At 42.8% G+C, this 18112-nt stretch overlaps 1 protein-coding gene across 1 annotated transcript in view; it reads left to right on the forward strand.

Annotated features, from left to right (window-relative positions):
- LOC110505153 (BTB/POZ domain-containing protein KCTD8-like) overlaps positions 1-8222 on the forward strand; it is a 76881-nt gene extending 68659 nt beyond the window's left edge. The window contains exon 2 of the mRNA XM_021584177.2: positions 7202-8222. Within this exon, the coding sequence (XP_021439852.1) occupies positions 7202-7701 (500 nt within the window). The 3' untranslated portion in view covers positions 7702-8222. The remainder of the gene's footprint in view (positions 1-7201) is intronic.
- Positions 8223-18112: the final 9890 nt, after the last annotated feature.

Below are 18112 nucleotides of genomic sequence, written 5' to 3' on the forward strand. Positions count from 1 at the left end.
TTTACAGCCTGCATGTGTTTGCTAATACGGGCTTGCAGCGGCCCACCAGAAACCCAGGGCTGGCTGACATTTGAACACAAGCCATATCAGCTATTGTGAATGTAGATCATTTATGCGTTTTTGTTTATTCTGCAGTGGGTAGGGGGGTGTAGAAGCATTTTTTTATTCATATTTCAATTAAATGTTATGGGCATATTGTAGAATCGACATAATAGAAATGATGCCTCTAGTTCTGATGCTATAAAACCAGGGGTCAGATTCAGCCAAACTCATTCCACAAAAACCCTGAGCTGTGGAATATCACAAAATACTAATGCTGCAAAAAGGCCCCATTTCACTTGAATCAAAATGAGTTATTTGTAAACGTGAATATTGTTTTTATGCAGATTTCAGAATATTTACACGAAAATCTGTAGCCAATTGAATGGAAACCTAGCCACTGACAAGGATTTTATGCTGGGTGTTGAGATGCGTTAGCCTTCTTACTGTAACCAGAGAGAGAGAGAGAGAGAGAGAGAGAGAGAGAGTAAAGATGTTTTCAACTCCCCTTTCTGCTGAGATACGCCCGGAGGAAGAGTTTGATGAAGTTTGTGGGGTATACTTAGACAGAGATGGTGTTCTAATGAGGAAATTGCATTCTCGTGCCACTTCTAGGCAAGGCAATTGGGCCAGTGTATCTCAAATTGATGATCCAGTTACGCTTCGACGAGTTACTGAGGATGGCTCACAATTTATTTTAACGGCACATATATTTATTTGGTGTCTTAAGGGGGAAGATGTTACAGGCTTAGATTTTTCCACTTATATTTTGAGGTTGGACGTTAGGTATCACCTCGTTTGTCAATTGGCGTCATCTCGTTAGTTGAAAGGTGTTTCACCTGTGCTGGCCCAGGTGATATTTAAGAGTGGCTGGCCCAGTGCTGCAGTTGTTTTGAGAGATGTGGAGGGTTAACACCTTTAGTTTGCACTCCCTATTTGAGTTCTAGACAAACAATCCTTTATCTGATCATCTCTCTTTTTTTGTTGTTATTCTTCACTTTTTGTATTTCTTTCTGTTTTTTATGTTTGGTGTGGGTTTTTCTTTTGTTTGACTCTTCTTGGGCAAATTTATTGGGTGCTCATGGTAGGGGTGTTTTAGGTCCCAGTTGTTGTTGCTAGTCAACTTTCAATGGACACCCCTATGAGTGGGATCAGTTTATGGAACCATTCAACTAATCTTCAAACCATCGTATTCTACTACTCTCATCGCCCCACTGAGAGCTATCGATACAGCTGGCTAGCCTATTTTCAAAGAATCATCTTCCAGAGCGAGTGGAAGCGGAGTGTCTTCTGTAGTTCTTTTCAGGACTACACAACGGATTGCCGGTTGCCAGGCGAAGGCAGTTGAGAGCAACAGTAGAAGAGATGGGTGGGGACCCCTTTTGGACAATCAGAGTACTACAAGTGTGCCGCGGAAAGGGCCAACCAAACCCCTTTCCAAGAAGGCTTGGTTCCGACAGAGATACCCATGGCATTTACAAATACAGTGCCTTGCAAAAGTCTTCATCCCCTTTGGCATTTTTACTATTTTGTTGCATTACAACCTGTAACTTAAATGGATTTTTATTTGAATTTTATGCAATGGACATACACAAAATAGTCAAAATTGGTGAAGTGAAATGCTTCATAAAATTGTTAAATAATTTAAAACGGAAAAGTGGTGCGTGCATATGCATTCACCTCCTTTGCTATGAAGCCCCTAAATAAGATCTGGTGTAACCAATTACCTTCAGAAGTCACATAATTAGTTAAATAAAGTCCACCTGTGTGCAATCAAAGTTTCACATGATCTGTCATTATCTCGGTATATGTACACCTGTTCTGAAAGGCCCAAGTGTCTGCAACCCCACTAAGCGAGGGGCACCACCAAGCAAGCGGCACTATGAAGACCAGGGAGCTCTCCAAACTGGCCAGGGGCTAAGTTGTGGAGAAGTACAGGTCAGGGTTGGGTTATAAAAAATATCTGAAACTTGGAATATCCCAAGGAGCACCATTAAATCCATTATTATAAAATGGAAAGAATGAGGCACAACAACAAAGCTGCCAAGAGAGGGCCGCCCACCCAATCTCACGAACCAGGCAAGGAGGGCATTAATCAGAGAGGAAAAAAGAGACCAAAGATAACCCCGAAGGAGCTGCAAAGCTACACAGCGGAAATTGGAGTGTCTGTCCATAGGACCACTTTAAGCCGTACCCTCCACAGAGCTGGAATTTATGGAAAAGTGGCCAGAAAAATGCCATTCCTTAAAGAAAATAATCAAACACGTTTGGTGTTCGCCAAAAGGCATGTGGGAGACTCCCCAAACATATGGAAGAAGGTACTCTGGTCAGATGAGACTAAAATGTGCTTTTTGGCCATCAAGACAACGCTATGTCTGGCACAAACCCAACGCCTCTCATTACCCTGAGAACACCATCCCCACAGTGAAGCATGGTGGTGGTAGCATCATGCTGTGGGGATGTTTTTCTTCGGTAGGGACTGGGAAACTGGTCAGAGTTGAAGGAATGACGGATGGCATTAAATACAGGGAAATTCTTGAGGGAATCCTATTTCAGTCTTCGAGATTTGAGACTGGGACGGATGTTCACCTTCCAGCAGGACAATGACCCTAAGCATATTGTTAAAGCAACACTCGAGGGGTTTAAGGGGAAACATTTAAATGTCTTGGAATGGCCTAGTCAATGCTCAGACCTCAATCCAATTGAGAATCTGTGGTATGCCTTAAAGATTGCTGTACACCAACGGAACCCATCCAACTTGGAGCTGGAGCAGTTCTGCCTTGAAGAATGGGCCAAAATCCTAGTGGCTTGATGTGCCAAGCTTATACAGACATACCTCAAGAGACTTGCAGCTGTAATTGCTGCAGAAGGTGGCTCTACAAAGTATTGACTTTGGGGGTGAATAGTTATGCACGAGACGGAGTCTACAACCCACACAAGTGGCTCAGGTAGTGCAGCTCATCCAGGATGGCATATCAATGCGAGCTGTGGCAAGAAGGTTTCCTGTGTCTGTCAGCATAGTGTCCAGAGCATGGAGACACTACCAGGAGACAGGCCAGTACATCAGGAGACGTGGAGGGGGCCGTAGGAGGGCAACAACCCAGCAGCAGGACCGATACGTCCGCCTTTGTGCAAGGAGGAGCAGGAGGAGCACTGCCAGAGCCCTGCAAAATGACCTCCAGCAGGCCACAAATGTGCACGTGTCTGTTCAAACGGTCAGAAACAGACTTCATGAGGGTGGTATGAGGGCCCGACGTCCACAGGTGGGGGTTGTGCTTACAGCCCAACACAGTGCAGGACGTATGTCATTTGCCAGAGAACACGAAGATTGGCAAATTCGCTGGCGCCCTGTGCTCTTCACAGATAAAAGCAGGTTCACACTGAGCACGTGACAGAGTCTGGAGACGCCGTGGAGAACGTTCTGCTACCTGCAACATCCTCCAGTATGACCGGTTTGGCGGTGGGTCAGTCATGGTGTGGGTTGGCATTTCTTTGGGCGGCTGCAGAGCCCTCCATGTGCTCACCAGAGATAGCCTGACTGCCATTAGGTACCGAGATGAGATCCTCAGACCCCTTGTGAGACCATACAGTGCCTTGCGAAAGTATTCGGCCCCCTTGAACTTTGCGACCTTTTGCCACATTTCAGGCTTCAAACATAAAGATATAAAACTGTATTTTTTTGTGAAGAATCAACAACAAGTGGGACACAATCATGAAGTGGAACGACATTTATTGGATATTTCAAACTTTTTTAACAAATCAAAAACTGAAAAATTATCAGGAGCATGCCCAGGCGTTGTAGGGAGGTCATACAGGCACGTGGAGGCCACACACACTACTGAGCCTCATTTTGACTTGTTTTAAGGACATTACATCAAAGTTGGATCAGCCTGTAGTGTGGTTTTCCATTTTAATTTTGAGTGTCACTCCAAATCCAGACCTCCATGGGTTAATAAATTGAATTTCCATGGATAATTTTTGTGTGATTTCATTGTCAGCACATTCACCTATGTAAAGAAAAAAATATTTAATAAGAATATTTCATTCATTCAGATCTAGGATGTGTTATTTTAGTGTTCCATTTATTTTTTTGAGCAGTGTATTTTAAATTCCAGGTTGTAAAGGCAACAAAATAGGAAAAATCCCAAGGAGGTAAATTCTTTCGAAAGCCACTGTAATTACATTCATGATTTCTTACTCCAAATGGGCGGCAGTTTGTGTGCAAAGTATATGATTACTGTGAGAGTAGTTTCTAAATGTACCATAGTATTATGTCTCTGCCCCTCTCTCCACCTCTCTCTCTTCATCTCCTTTGTAATAAGCCGCCATATTGTCAGTCCGCTAGGGCCTGTTTTTATGCATTACCTGTGTTACCATTTACTGTAGTTATTTAGTAAATAAATAATTACACCAATTTGTGTAGTACTGAATCAAGGAAGGCTGGGTTTTTTGCAGATGCAGGAGGTTACGACTGTTCAAAATCATGATACGAGGTTATAATTAATACGTTGACTGTTTTATGGATGTGATAGGTAAAGACCTTTAGTCTTTAATTCAGGAGATGGTAACTCTTTAAATAACGGCTCTCGTGCTGCCCCCCAATCCTAATGAGTTAATTGTTACATGATTAATTTAAATCAGGTAACAATTAAACATAGTTAGTTGACTAAATGAATAACAGTCATTAGATAAGGGCGGCAGGGTTGACTAGTGGTTAAAGCGTTGGAGTAGGAACCAGAAGGTTGCGAGTTCAAACCCCTGAGCTGACAATGTACAAATCTGTTGTTCTGCCCCGAACAGGCAGTTAACCCACTGTTCCTAGGCTGTCATTGAAAATAAGAATTTGTTCTTAACTGACTTGCCTAGTTAAATGAAGGTAAAAAAAATGAAAGTAAAGTCATGACAGTAGCCAGTATGTAAAACAATCACATATTAAAAAAAATACACAAGTGAACACTTTCAAAATAGCCACTATCCACTAACACTACTGCCCATGCACACATTCTTATTCTGAAAACTGGAAAGAATCTACCTGTGTAGTCTACCTGCTATTAATTATAGTCACCCAAACCATTCTGTAATTTCATTTGACTCTGCTGATAAAGCTATGTTGACACTATTCTTTTAATACTGCAATGTGGTTTCGATTGAGTCGCGTCCCTAAGACTTATTGAGATAGGGTGCCAAGAACCATCCCACACAAAAGCACAGTGTCACGTTTGTCATAAGGATCAGACCAAGGCACAGCGTGGTATGTGTACATTCTCTTTTAAATGAATGAACAAAAACAACAAACAACCAAATGAAACGTGAAGCTATACAAACTAGTGCTGACAGGCAACCAAACATAGACAAGATCCCACAACTAACAATGGGGAAAATGGCTACCTAAACATGATCCCCAATCAGAGACAACGACAAACAGCTGTCTATGATTGGGAACCATACCAGGCCATCATAGACATACAAAACCCCTAGATGACAGAAACCCTAGACATACAACAACTAGAGTACCCACCCTAGTCACACCCTGACCTAACCAAATATATATAGAAAAACAGAGAATCTAAGGTCAGGGCGTGACACATTGTTGAATGCCAACTGTCTCGGTGAGTTAGTAATCCTTGGATGGCACACTTTCCCTACGGACCCTAGTCAAAGGTAGTGCACTACTGTATACAGAGAATAGGGAGCCACATATGACGTGCCTTTGTCAAACAAGATGAAAAAAAGGAGAAGAACTCAATGGTAGGGCCTTACTCCTTGTATGATATGCTATTTATCTAATGGAGTCACATTTTCTCCTCTGATGTACTGGCTCCCTAACTCTAAAGTCCCTCTATTAGCTTGACTTTAGTTGTCTAAGCATTGAGAGTAGCAAGTTATTCATGCTCTATTTTCAAATCAAATGGGAGACAGTCGGACAGAACATTCTCCGTTTTAAAGGCCCAGGGAACGTTCTAAATTGGTTTTGATTTCTACTGACCCTCTGCAGTCTATTGCATTATTTTTTTCTTCCATTCGTGCCACTGAGTGTAGAGAAAGACGGAAAAATGGAACCTGGCACTGATTCGATTCAACTTTAAAAAATTGCTGTGGGGGGGGGGGGGAATAGAGATACAGCATGTGTGCGCACGAGTGTGTGTGTCAGAGATAACGAGATCTGTCTCTATCACTACTGTAAATCCCAGAGGTAGAAACATCTCTGTCCACACAAAGGAACTGCATTGTGGGAAGAGTAATCTAGGATCTACATATGTAATTGGTTTCCGTGGTGGAGGCAGTCATTGTGAATGATGTTTGGCGTCCTTGGGGTCTTGGCTACTGTTGCTATTAGTGAGATAGTGAACCAAAGTGGAAGCCTTGAAGTACAATGCCTTTGAGGTGCATCACTGATTTACAGCCTGCATGTGTTTGCTAATACGGGCTTGCAGCGGCCCACCAGAAACCCAGGGCTGGCTGACATTTGAACACAAGCCATATCAGCTATTGTGAATGTAGATCATTTATGCGTTTTTGTTTATTCTGCAGTGGGTAGGGGGGTGTAGAAGCATTTTTTTATTCATATTTCAATTAAATGTTATGGGCATATTGTAGAATCGACATAATAGAAATGATGCCTCTAGTTCTGATGCTATAAAACCAGGGGTCAGATTCAGCCAAACTCATTCCACAAAAACCCTGAGCTGTGGAATATCACAAAATACTAATGCTGCAAAAAGGCCCCATTTCACTTGAATCAAAATGAGTTATTTGTAAACGTGAATATTGTTTTTATGCAGATTTCAGAATATTTACACGAAAATCTGTAGCCAATTGAATGGAAACCTAGCCACTGACAAGGATTTTATGCTGGGTGTTGAGATGCGTTAGCCTTCTTACTGTAACCAGAGAGAGAGAGAGAGAGAGAGAGAGAGAGAGAGAGAGAGAGAGAGAGAGTGAGAGCGCGAGCGCGAGCGAGTACCTAGCACAACTGACTCAACTGCTCAACTAATCACCAAGATGAATTAGGTGTGCTTGTACTCTAACAGAACATAAGTGGAACGGCTATGGCACTGAAGGAGAAATTTGGGGGAAATGGCAGCATGACATACACAGGTGCTCTTTACTCCAGTTGTCTCAACATGTGACTGACCTTGTCTCTCTGCTGTGTGTTTGGCAGGGCCGGCATCGAAGATCATCTCCCCCAAGCAGGACTGTGAGGAGCGCCAGAAGGACAAACTGGGCACCGACAAGGGCAGCGAGAGCGGCACCTCCCTCAACGAACTCTCCACCTCCAGCTCCGAGACCCACTCTGAGGCCACCTCGCCCCAGGACGGCCCCAACTTGGGTGGGGGAGGCGGCGGGGGATCCATGGCCCCCTGCGGAGCCCTCCAGTCTGTCTCTCGGCAGCCCAGCACCCTCACCCTTGGGCGGCCCTCCAAGAAGGGCTCGTCAGTGCAGTGGATGCAGCTGCCAGATAAGCGACGCAACAGCGAGCTCTTCCAGTCGCTGATGGGGCGTGAGGGCGGCCTGAGCAGGAAGAAGAACACGGAGAGACCCAGCGCAGAGGAAGAGATGAAGCAGTGCATACAGGACTTTAACAACATCAAAATCCCACAGGCTTTCCCCGAGCGCAAGCGGCAGTGGCAGTCCGAACTACTCCAAAAGTACGGTCTATAGGGACCCTTTTCTATCACCATGCCACAAGCAGTAGTCATTTAATTTGGATTCCCTCCATTTGGCTGGTTTTAAGTGCTATGATTAATTCTAAAATGTCTTCCAGTTCAAATGAAGTTAAAAGGATGATCAACAAACTGTTTTTGTGAGGGGAGGCACAAGGTTAGTAAGCACATGCATTTCTGGGGCACATGTTAAAAGAAGCACAGCAGAACTCCCCTTTACCGGTATGTTGTCTCTTCAGTTCTAGATTGCATTGGAGATTACGTTTGAAACAATATGCCTATGTGAACAGTATATGACTACTGTACATTTGTCCAGTTTATTAGGTACACCACCCGTTCACAAAAATGGTTCGCTCCTACAGACAGCAAGTCAGGTGGCTGTGGTATGCTATATAAAGCATGCAGACATGCAAAGAGGCATTCAGTTACTGTTCGACTGACTGTTCGAATGGGCAAAATACAGTTGAAGTCAGAAGTTTACATACGCCTTAGCCAAATACATTTAAACTCAGTTTTTCACAATTCCTGACATGTACTCCAAGTAAGAATTCTCTGTCTTAGGTCAGTTAGGATCACCACTTTATTTTAACAATGTGAAATGTCAGAATAATAGTAGAGTGAATGATTAATTTCAGCTTTTATTTCTTTCATCACATTCCCAGTGGGTCAGAAGTTTACATACACTCAATTAGTATTTGATAGCATTGCCTTTCAATTGGTTAACTTGGGTCAAACGTTTTGGGTAGCCTTCCACAAGCTTCCCACAGTAAATTGGGTGAATTTTGGTCCATTCCTCCTGACAGAGCTGGTGTAACTGAGTCAAGTTTGTAGAACTCCTTCCCCGCACACGCTTTTTCAGTTCTGTCCACAAATTTTCTATAGGATTGAGGTCAGGGCTTTGTGATAGCCACTCCAATACCTTGACTTTGTTGTCCTTAAGCCATTTTGCCACAACTTTGGAAGTATGCTTGGGGTCATTGTCCATTTGGAAGACCCATTTTTGACCAAGCTTTAACTTCCTGACTGATGTCTTGAGATTTTGCTTCAACATAACCACACAATTTTTCATCCTCACCAAGCCATCTATTTTGTGAAGTGCACCAGTCCCTCCTGCAGCAAAGCACCCCCACAATATGATGCTGCCACCCCCGTGCTTCACGGTTGGGATGGTGTTCTTCGGCTTTCAAGCCTCTCCCTTTTACCTCCTAACATAATGATGTTATGGCCAAACAGTTGTATTTTTGTTTCATCAGACCAGAGGACATTTCTCCAAAAAGCATGATCTCTGTCCCCATTTTTTTAACCTTAATTTAAACTAGGCAAGTCAGTTAAGAACAAATTCTTATTTTCAACGACAGGCTAGGAAGAGTGGGTTAACTGCCTGTTCAGGGGCAGAACGATAGATGTGTACCTTGTCAGCTCGGGGATTTGAACTTGCAACCTTTCAGTTACTAGTCCAACACTCTAACCACTAGGCTACCCTGCCTAGTGGTTATGTGCAGTTGCAAACCGTAGTCTGGCTTTTTTTTAATTTATTTTTTATACCCATACTAGATGGGTGTACCTAATAAACTGGTAACTGAGTGGATATTTCCATTATATGACACATTCAGTGTCAGTGGATTGAAATTGTTGTGAATGCAGATGACTGTTAACAAATAAGAAAACATAGATAAACTGTATACCGCTAAAGACTGAAAGTACATTATTCTCTCTGTAGATAATTAAGTGTTCAACATGTGAATTGTTTAAGAAGTTTGTAAATCCACATAGTGGAAAGAGGGGAAGATGTCCATTCAGTATCTACCATGGACGTCCTTTGTGTTTACTGTTGTTGTCCATGGTCAATATGTGCGTAATGACATTTATTGCTACTTTTCTATTCTACAATAAAAATATATCATGTTATGACACTTTTTAGTCCAGGACCAGGCTTAATCAGTGTCTGGGAAACCAGCTTTTTATGTATAAATCTCTCGGTGCTGGGCTAAAAAAAGGGGAAGACAATTGTCTTACAATGACTAGATAGAGGCTGGTTTAGTCATATTTTACATCAGGATTTGAACCTTGGGGAAAGTCATCCAATCAAAAACAATGGTTGGAGCAGCACAGGTTTTTGGAAGTGTTGGTAGAGAACCACAGTAAATGTGGTGTGCTAAAGACAGAGCCGTTGCTGCAGTGTTAACCCCAAGCCGTTTTTCTGTTGCTCACCCAATAACTTTTATGAAAAATCACTGAAAAAATTGGATTATTCAGCAATGGAAGACTGTTTTTGTAAGTCTCTGTTTGTTGCCGCTTAACGAGGAAAAAGCTGCTGGCCATTTTCATGAGTTTCCTACTTCCCCCAAAGATCTGAATTGGAGATCAGGAGCTTTTCAATTATAACGGAGGTTAACATGCCTTGATGCTCTGTTTTGAGGCAATGCACATTGTCAAGGCTATCTATTTTTGCTCTGCAGAGGTACATTAAGATCTGTGTATTATATCAGGTGGCCAGTATACGCCAGTTTGTTTGATAGTGTACAGCACATTTTCAAGGTGAGATGTTTTGTTTTAAAGACATTTAATGCATTCAATAAAATATGTTATTAACTAGAGGAACTACAAGATTTCCTTCAACACATTTTTCAGACATAGTGTACAACCCAATTACGAATCCCTTACCATGAGCACATAGCAAAAACAAACCCAAGCTTAGTAAATTGAAGAAAACGCAACTCACCAAATTTCTTTGACAGATGGAAAATGTGGTGGCAAATTACATGAACACTTTGACTGCTTTGCGTTTGCTCTTTGAATGAGAAGAAAATGAGCATCAGAGACTCTTAAAACATGCTTCACTGAGTTTAACCCTGCTTGTCTAAATTGTCTCGATCCATGGTGCTGAAATGATCATGCAGTTAGTCTCAAATGAAATTGCTGTGTATCACAACAACATTTAGCAGGTGAAATTCTCTTCTCTGCCAGGGACAAAACTTGTCAGAAAATGGAAATGTGAACAATGTTTTTAGATAATTGATTATTTCACTGATAGTTGAAGCAAAACTGAAACTGTCTGATTCGCTCAGAAACCAGTAATGTGGCATGATTTCCAATAAAAACAGCTTTGATCCATCTCTTGCAATCAGGGCTCATCTACAAGAGGTCGGTAAGAGGCCCCAGTTGAATATATTCGAACGGAAAATAAAAGACGAAGATTTGCTGGCATTGTTAGCATTGTTTCCATGGTAATGCAGGAAAGTGGATGGACTCTCCAAACATAATGACAGCCACCCACACTGGGGCAGATAGTGCTGGTTGATGTATGCATAGGCAAGAATTTTACATTCTGAAGTCCATGTAAACTAACACAACAGTTATTATTTAACCACGGAGAGAAAATTGCAGAGACATTATGAGTCTCTCTTGAATCCATTATCGCTGTGTGGGACTGCCAAGGCCATGCGCAAGTCCCAGTGAAATGTATCATTCTGCTTTTTGAAAATCTAGTTCTCACTGGGATTTTATTTAAGGAATTAGATCTGTCAATAGAGGATTGACCATTTGACAAGACCGAGGGGGGGGGGGGGGGGGGAGTTATTAGGGAGTTATTAAACTAATTGACTCGTTTTGGGGGGGGGAGCTCAATGTGCCGTTTCTCTAGAGAGAAATCAAATCATGCAGGAGAAAAACTTAGTCAAGAACTATGTGGGACGCTGGACTGATTGGAAGTTGTAGTTTTCATTATTCAAATATTCAACCTAGATAAGGACAGAAATGTGGTAATTAACTACAATAAAAGCCAGAATATGGGTTTGCGCTCAGGCTAGAATGGAAGGTGGCTGGTGCGTAGGAGAAAATATATGTATGTGGAGTTCAAAAGGTATTCACACTCAAAACCATGAAAAGGAATACCCCAAGGAAGCCAAGATGCAAAAATAATGTAGTTAATTGTCACGATCGTTAGTATAGACGGACCAAGTCACAGCGTACGTAGAGTTCCACATTATTTATTAGAGAGTGAAACTTAGAAAAAAACAAAAACAATAAACGAACCATGACGACAATGCAGTGCTAACAGGCAACTAAACATAAACAACATTCCATAACCCACAGGTGGAAAAAATACAACTTAAGTATGATTCCCCAATTAGAGACAACGATTACCAGCTGCCTCTAATTGGGAATCATACACAAACACCAACATAGAAAATTAAACCCAGAACCCCACGTAGAAATAATAAACTAGACAAAAAAAAAAAAACTAGTCACGCCCTGACCGACTCTACCATAGATAATACAGGCTTTCTATGGTCAGGACGTGACAGTAATTCAATCCATGCTAAAAAAAATACAGAAAGTGCAAGGTGCTATAAAACAAAAATGGAGCACATGTTTCGGGCTCATCAGGGCTGTGAAGGGACTGCTGGTGCCTGTAGACAACATTACAAGAAACATGCAACAATGTCCAATTCCTTATTAAGCCCTCCAATTCCTCATTAAAAACTCTACAGGGCTTAATGAGGATTTGGACCTTACATGTTTTTTGTAATGTTGTCTACATGCACCAGCAGTCTCTCCTCCAGCACGCTGAACTTTTACATTAATAAGTCCTTTTTTATTAATAATATGCAGTTGAGTTTCTCTTAATTCAACTACATTATGTAAACACTTTCATAAACACCGTTTTCCTTATTAAATCTTAGCCTGAGGGCAGAAACATCTTTCCATATTTTGAGGATGGAATTGTTTAAGTAAAGTACCAATGCAGCCGTTTTTATCTCATCATCAAATCATTTCTGGGTAAAAATTAAGTACCTTACTGTGATTGTTGTCAATGAAAATGGTCAAAAATAAGAAACAAATAGCTTCTTAGCAAAAAACTATTTCTCACGCATTAATTTTGCTAGAACTGTCAGTGGTTTGAGTTGCGAGGGGAAAACTGAAAATGAGCTGTTATTGACAGAGTTTTGCAACTCTTTCTTATTGGCCATTAACTAATTTACCGCATGGTGATGTCACCATCGAAGGCCATAACTCCCTCCCACCAAAACAGGCTGAAATTTCAGGTGGTCTTTTCAAACATCTTTTACACTATAAGGGCATTTTCATAATTTTCACCATTGCACATTATTATTCCAACCTCAATGTGGAAATATTTATAAAACACAGGAAAATCACATTTTTGAATGCACTGGACCAGACATGCCATATCGGGTGTCATTGAAAATGACTCGTGCAGCTCCCTCCTACACAAGCTGATGTTGGACTTTTCACATGGATCAGTCACAAAAAAATCTGTTGGACGATCGGAAGTCTGCCTTGGGGCATAATGTCATCAATACTGTATGGACATGATGGTGACAACAAACCATAATGTAAAACCCTAACCCAAACCGATAGATCTTTCCTCATTTAGTTTGGAGTGATTCTTCTGTACCATTAGCTCAGCCAACCACTCTACTGAAAAAAAAGATCAAAAAGATTTGGAACAACATTGGAACTACAAGGAAATTAAAATGTTCATATCTCGTTTGACTTGGCCTCTGAGTGTGGACATCAAAGAGGGTTCGTGCACCTGCCAAATGAGACTGCAGTACATTAAAATGGATCGATTTTTGATGCATATTTAAAAAAGCACAGGAAAATGAGCTGATCTTCAGAAACCTGAAGGTTTTACCTCAGTCGCCGCTTGAAATACATGACTTCATCAATCAAGGCCATATCCCATCCTAAGAGCATTTTTTTTGGTCACGTGTCAAAAAACAGGTGTAGACTTTACAGTTAAATGCTTACTTGCAAGCCCTTAACCAACAATGCAGTTCAAGAAATAGAGTTAAGAAAATATTAAATCAACTCAAAATAACAATACCGAGGCTACATATAGGGGTTCCCGGTACCAAGTCAATGCTCGGGGGTACAGGTCAGCGGAGGTCATTTGTACATGTATGTAGGGGTAAAGTGACTTTGCATAGATAATAAAAAGCGAGTAGCAGCAGTGTAAAATGAAAGTGTCGGGTGGGGTGTTAATGCAAATAGTCCGGGTGGCCATTTGATTAATTGTTCAGCAGTCTTATGGTTTTTTGGGGGCGTTCCTCTGACACCGCCTAGTATATAAATCAAATCAAATGTTATTTCTCACATACACATGGTTAGCAGATGTTAATGCGAGTGTAGAGAAATGCTTGTGCTTCTAGTTCCGACAATGCAGTAATATCCAACGAGTAATCTAACCTAACAATTTCACAACAATTACCTTAAAAACACACAAGTGTAAAGGAATGAATAAGAATATGCACATAAAAATATATATGAATGAGTGATGGTATAGAACGGCATAGGCAAGATGCAGTGGATGGTATAGAGTACAGTATATACCTATGAGATGAGTAATGTGGGGTATGTAAACATATAAAAGTGGCATGGTTTAAAGTGGCTAGTGATACATTTATTACATCAATTTTTCCAGTGGCTGGAGTTGAGTCAGTATGTTGGCAGCAGCCACTCGATGTTAGTGGTGGCTGTTTAACAGTCTGATGGCCTTGAGATAGAAGCTGTTTTTCAGTCTCTCGGTCCCTGCTTTGATGCACCTGTACTGACCTCATCTTCTGGATGATAGCGGGGTGAACAGGCAGTGGCTTGGATGGTTGTTGTCCTTGATTATCTTTTTGGCCTTCCTGTGACATCGGGTGGTGTAGGTGTCCTAGAGGGCAGGTAGTTTGCCCCTGGTGATGCGTTGTGCAGACCTCACTACCCTCTGGAGAGCCATACGATTATGGGCGGAGCAGTTGCCGTATCAGGCGGTGATACAGCCCGACAGGATGCTCTCGATTGTGCATCTGTAAAAGTTTGAGAGTGTTTTTGGTGTCAAGCTGAATTTCTTCAGCCTCCTGAGGTTGAAGAGGCATTGCTGCGCCTTCTTCACCACGCTGTCTGTCCATTTCAGTTTGTCCGTGATATGTACGCAGAGGATCTTAAAACTTTCTACCCTCTCCACTACTGTCTCGTCGATGTGGTGCTCCCTCTGCTGTTTAGGTCCTGGATGGCAGGAAGCTAGGCCCCAGTGTTGTGCTAGGCCATACGCACTACCCTCTGTAGCGCCTTGTGGTCAGATGCTGAGCAGTTGCCATACCAAGGTGCAGCTGTGGAACTTTTTGAGGATCTAGGAACCCATGACAAATCTTTTCAGTCTCCCGAGGGGTACAATGATACAGAAGCTATGTTTCCGTGAACTTTTCCTGTGATTTGTTTTGTAAAAATGTAGAAAGTTTGCATAGAAAATAGATGTGACAACTGCCAATTGCGTTATTAAATCGGCGACAGTCTATATGCCCTCCCACCATCTGTTTCATGTCTCAGGTAGTCCGCGAAAGCCAGCAAGGATAGAATGTAATAACTGACTGTTTGCCATACACTGTATACTAATAATTCTCATGTGCCAACGTATCTCCACGGTCCGTGCCATGGTGAAACTTGCACTATTGCACTACTAATTGGATGGTGAAACTTGCACTATTGCACTACTAATTGGATGGTGAAACTTGCCAGCCAACCAGAAAGGCATAGCAATTCAGGCATCCTTGAAAGTCAGGGCGATCCTTGTCCTGCAATGAAAGATTATTTTTATAGTTGAAGAACATTATTTTGCAAGCAGTAGGCATTTTGAATGAAATGTGGAGTGGAGCTTTATTTTTCCATGATGAGATCGCATGCCCTGCGTACCTTCAAAATTATAAGGTCATCATCATTTGAGAAGGGTGCCAATGGAACCGTTCCTGCCTGTGGGCATTAATGCATTTGCAGGAACCCTTCTTTATACTTCTATTGGTTGAAGGACACAGTGTGCTAGCCAGCTAGTCCAAGGAGTACTCCGGTACACAGCAGGCAGGGGCGAAAGCTTGTGTTAACTAATAAGCTAGCTAACAGGCGGTGACGCTAACCATCAAGCTAGTTAGTACAGGGTACGACCGGTAGACAGTGTACTTCGCCCCCGCCTGTCAGCCACAGTTTTCTCTGGTGCACAACAGGTTCTTTTGGGAGGGGTGTTGCCCCAGCCTTCCGCCTGCCGTGCTAGTGTGAGGCGGGGGAGAGCATTAGAGTGTCGTTCACCCCCCCATCTGTCGGGCATGTTTTCCCGCAGTTCTGTTAATGATGGTGAGGGCATGCGGGAGTGAAGGACACTGTCTAAACTCCAGTAAAAAATGTATTTCCCTTTTGACCCACATTCGAAAGTGTCACACAAGCATGAAGATGCAGGAACCAAGGGGGTTCATGCAGGAACCAATAGGATGCTCGGGGCTGGGGGGGGGGGGGCTTCCTACAAATGCCCACATGCAGGGATGCCCCGAATTGTGGGCTCCAGTTGTGTAATTGTGTAATTTATTTCCATAATCAGTTGTTAGACAAAAGAAAAATCCACCACTGTCGAATGGAAACAAATGTTACCAATCTTCAGAAAATGTCTCCTATATCTGCTGTTTCCTTTACACATCGCAATTATTATTTTATTTAGGACATTGCTTTTGTCAAATAAACCTGGGTCAATGGAAACCTGTCTAGTGGTACAAATGCAGACTCTCCTTCACTGCAGCCGACGTGAGGAAAACATTTAAACGTGTTAACCCTCGCAAGGCTGCAGGCCCAGACGGCATCCCCAGCCGCGCCCTCAGAGCATGCGCAGACCAGCTGGCTGGTGTGTTTACGGACATATTCAATCAATCCCTATCCCAGTCTGTTGTTCCCACATGTTCCTGTTCCCAAGAAAGCTAAGGTAACGAGCTAAACGACTACCTACATTTCTCCAGAAAGCATGATCTCTGTCCCCATTTTTTTAACCTTCATTTAAACTAGGCAAGTCAGTTAAGAACAAATTCTTATTTTCAATGACAGCCTAGGAACAGTGGGTTAACTGCCTGTTCAGGGGCAGAACGACAGATTTGTACCTTGTCAGCTCGGTGGTTTGAACTTGCAACCTTCCGGTTACTAGTCCAACGCTCTAACCACTAGGCTACCCTGCCGCCCCAATTTGCTTCCGCCCAAATAGGTCCACAGACGATGCAATCTCAACCACACTGCCCTAACCCATCTGGACAAGAGGAATACCTATGTGAGAATGCTGTTCTACAGCTCGGCATTTAACACCATAGTGCCCTCCAAGCTCGTCATCAAGCTCGAGACCCTGGGTCTCGACCCCGCCCTGTGCAACTGGGTACTGGACTTCCTGACGGGCCGCCTCCAGGTGGTGAGGGTAGGCAACAACATCTCCAATCCACTGATCCTCAACAAGGGTGCGCCTGAGCCCTCTCCTGTACTCCCTGTTCACCCACGACTGTGTGGCCACGCACGCCTCCAACTCAATCATCAAGTTTGCGGACGACACAACAGTGGTAGGCTTGATTACCAACAACGACGAGACGGCCTAAAGGGAGGAGGTAAGGGCCCTCGGAGTGTGGTCTCAGGAAAATAACCTCACACTCAACGTCAACAAAACTAAGGAGATGATTGTGGACTTCAGGAAACAGCAGAGGGAACACCCCCCTATCCACATTGATGGAACAGTAGTGGAGAGGGTAGTAAGTTTTAAGTTCCTCGGCGTACACATCACAGACAAACTGAATTGGTCCACCCACACAGACAGCATTGTGAAGAAGGCGCAGCAGCGCCTCTTCAACCTCAGGAGGCTGAAGAAATTTGGCTTGTCACCAAAAGCACTCACAAACTTCTACAGATGCACAATCGAGAGCATCCTGTCGGGCTGTATCACCGCCTGGTGCGGCAACTGCTCCACCCACAACCGTAAGGCTCTCCAGAGGGTAGTGAGGTCTGCACAACGCATCACCGGGGGCAAACTACCTGCCCTCCAGGACACCTACACCACCCGATGTCACAGGAAGGCCATAAAGATCATCAAGGACAACAACCACCCGAGCCACTGCCTGTTCACCCAGCTATCATCCAGAAGGCGAGGTCAGTAGAGGTGCATCAAAGCAGGGACCGAGAGACTGAAAAACAGCCTCTATCTCAAGGCCATCAGACTGTTAAACAGCCACCACTAACATTGAGTGGCTGCTGCCAACACACTGACTCAACTCAATTGATGGGAAATGATGTAAAATATATCACTAGCCACTTTAAACAATGCTACCTAATATGTTTACATACCCTACATTATTCATCTCAAATGTATACGTATATACTGTACTCTATATCAACTACTGCATCTTTATGTAATACATGTATCACTAGCCACTTTAACTATGCCACTTTGTTTACATACTCATCTCATATGTATATACTGTACTCAATACCATCTACTGTATCTTGCCTATGCCGCTCTGTACCACCACTCATTCATATACAGTATCTTTATGTACATATTCTTTATCCCCTTACACTTGTAGTTTTGGAATTGTTAGCTAGATTACTTGTTG

This window comes from Oncorhynchus mykiss, chromosome 31 (genome assembly GCF_013265735.2).
Source record: "Oncorhynchus mykiss isolate Arlee chromosome 31, USDA_OmykA_1.1, whole genome shotgun sequence".
Lineage (NCBI taxonomy): Eukaryota > Metazoa > Chordata > Actinopteri > Salmoniformes > Salmonidae > Oncorhynchus > Oncorhynchus mykiss.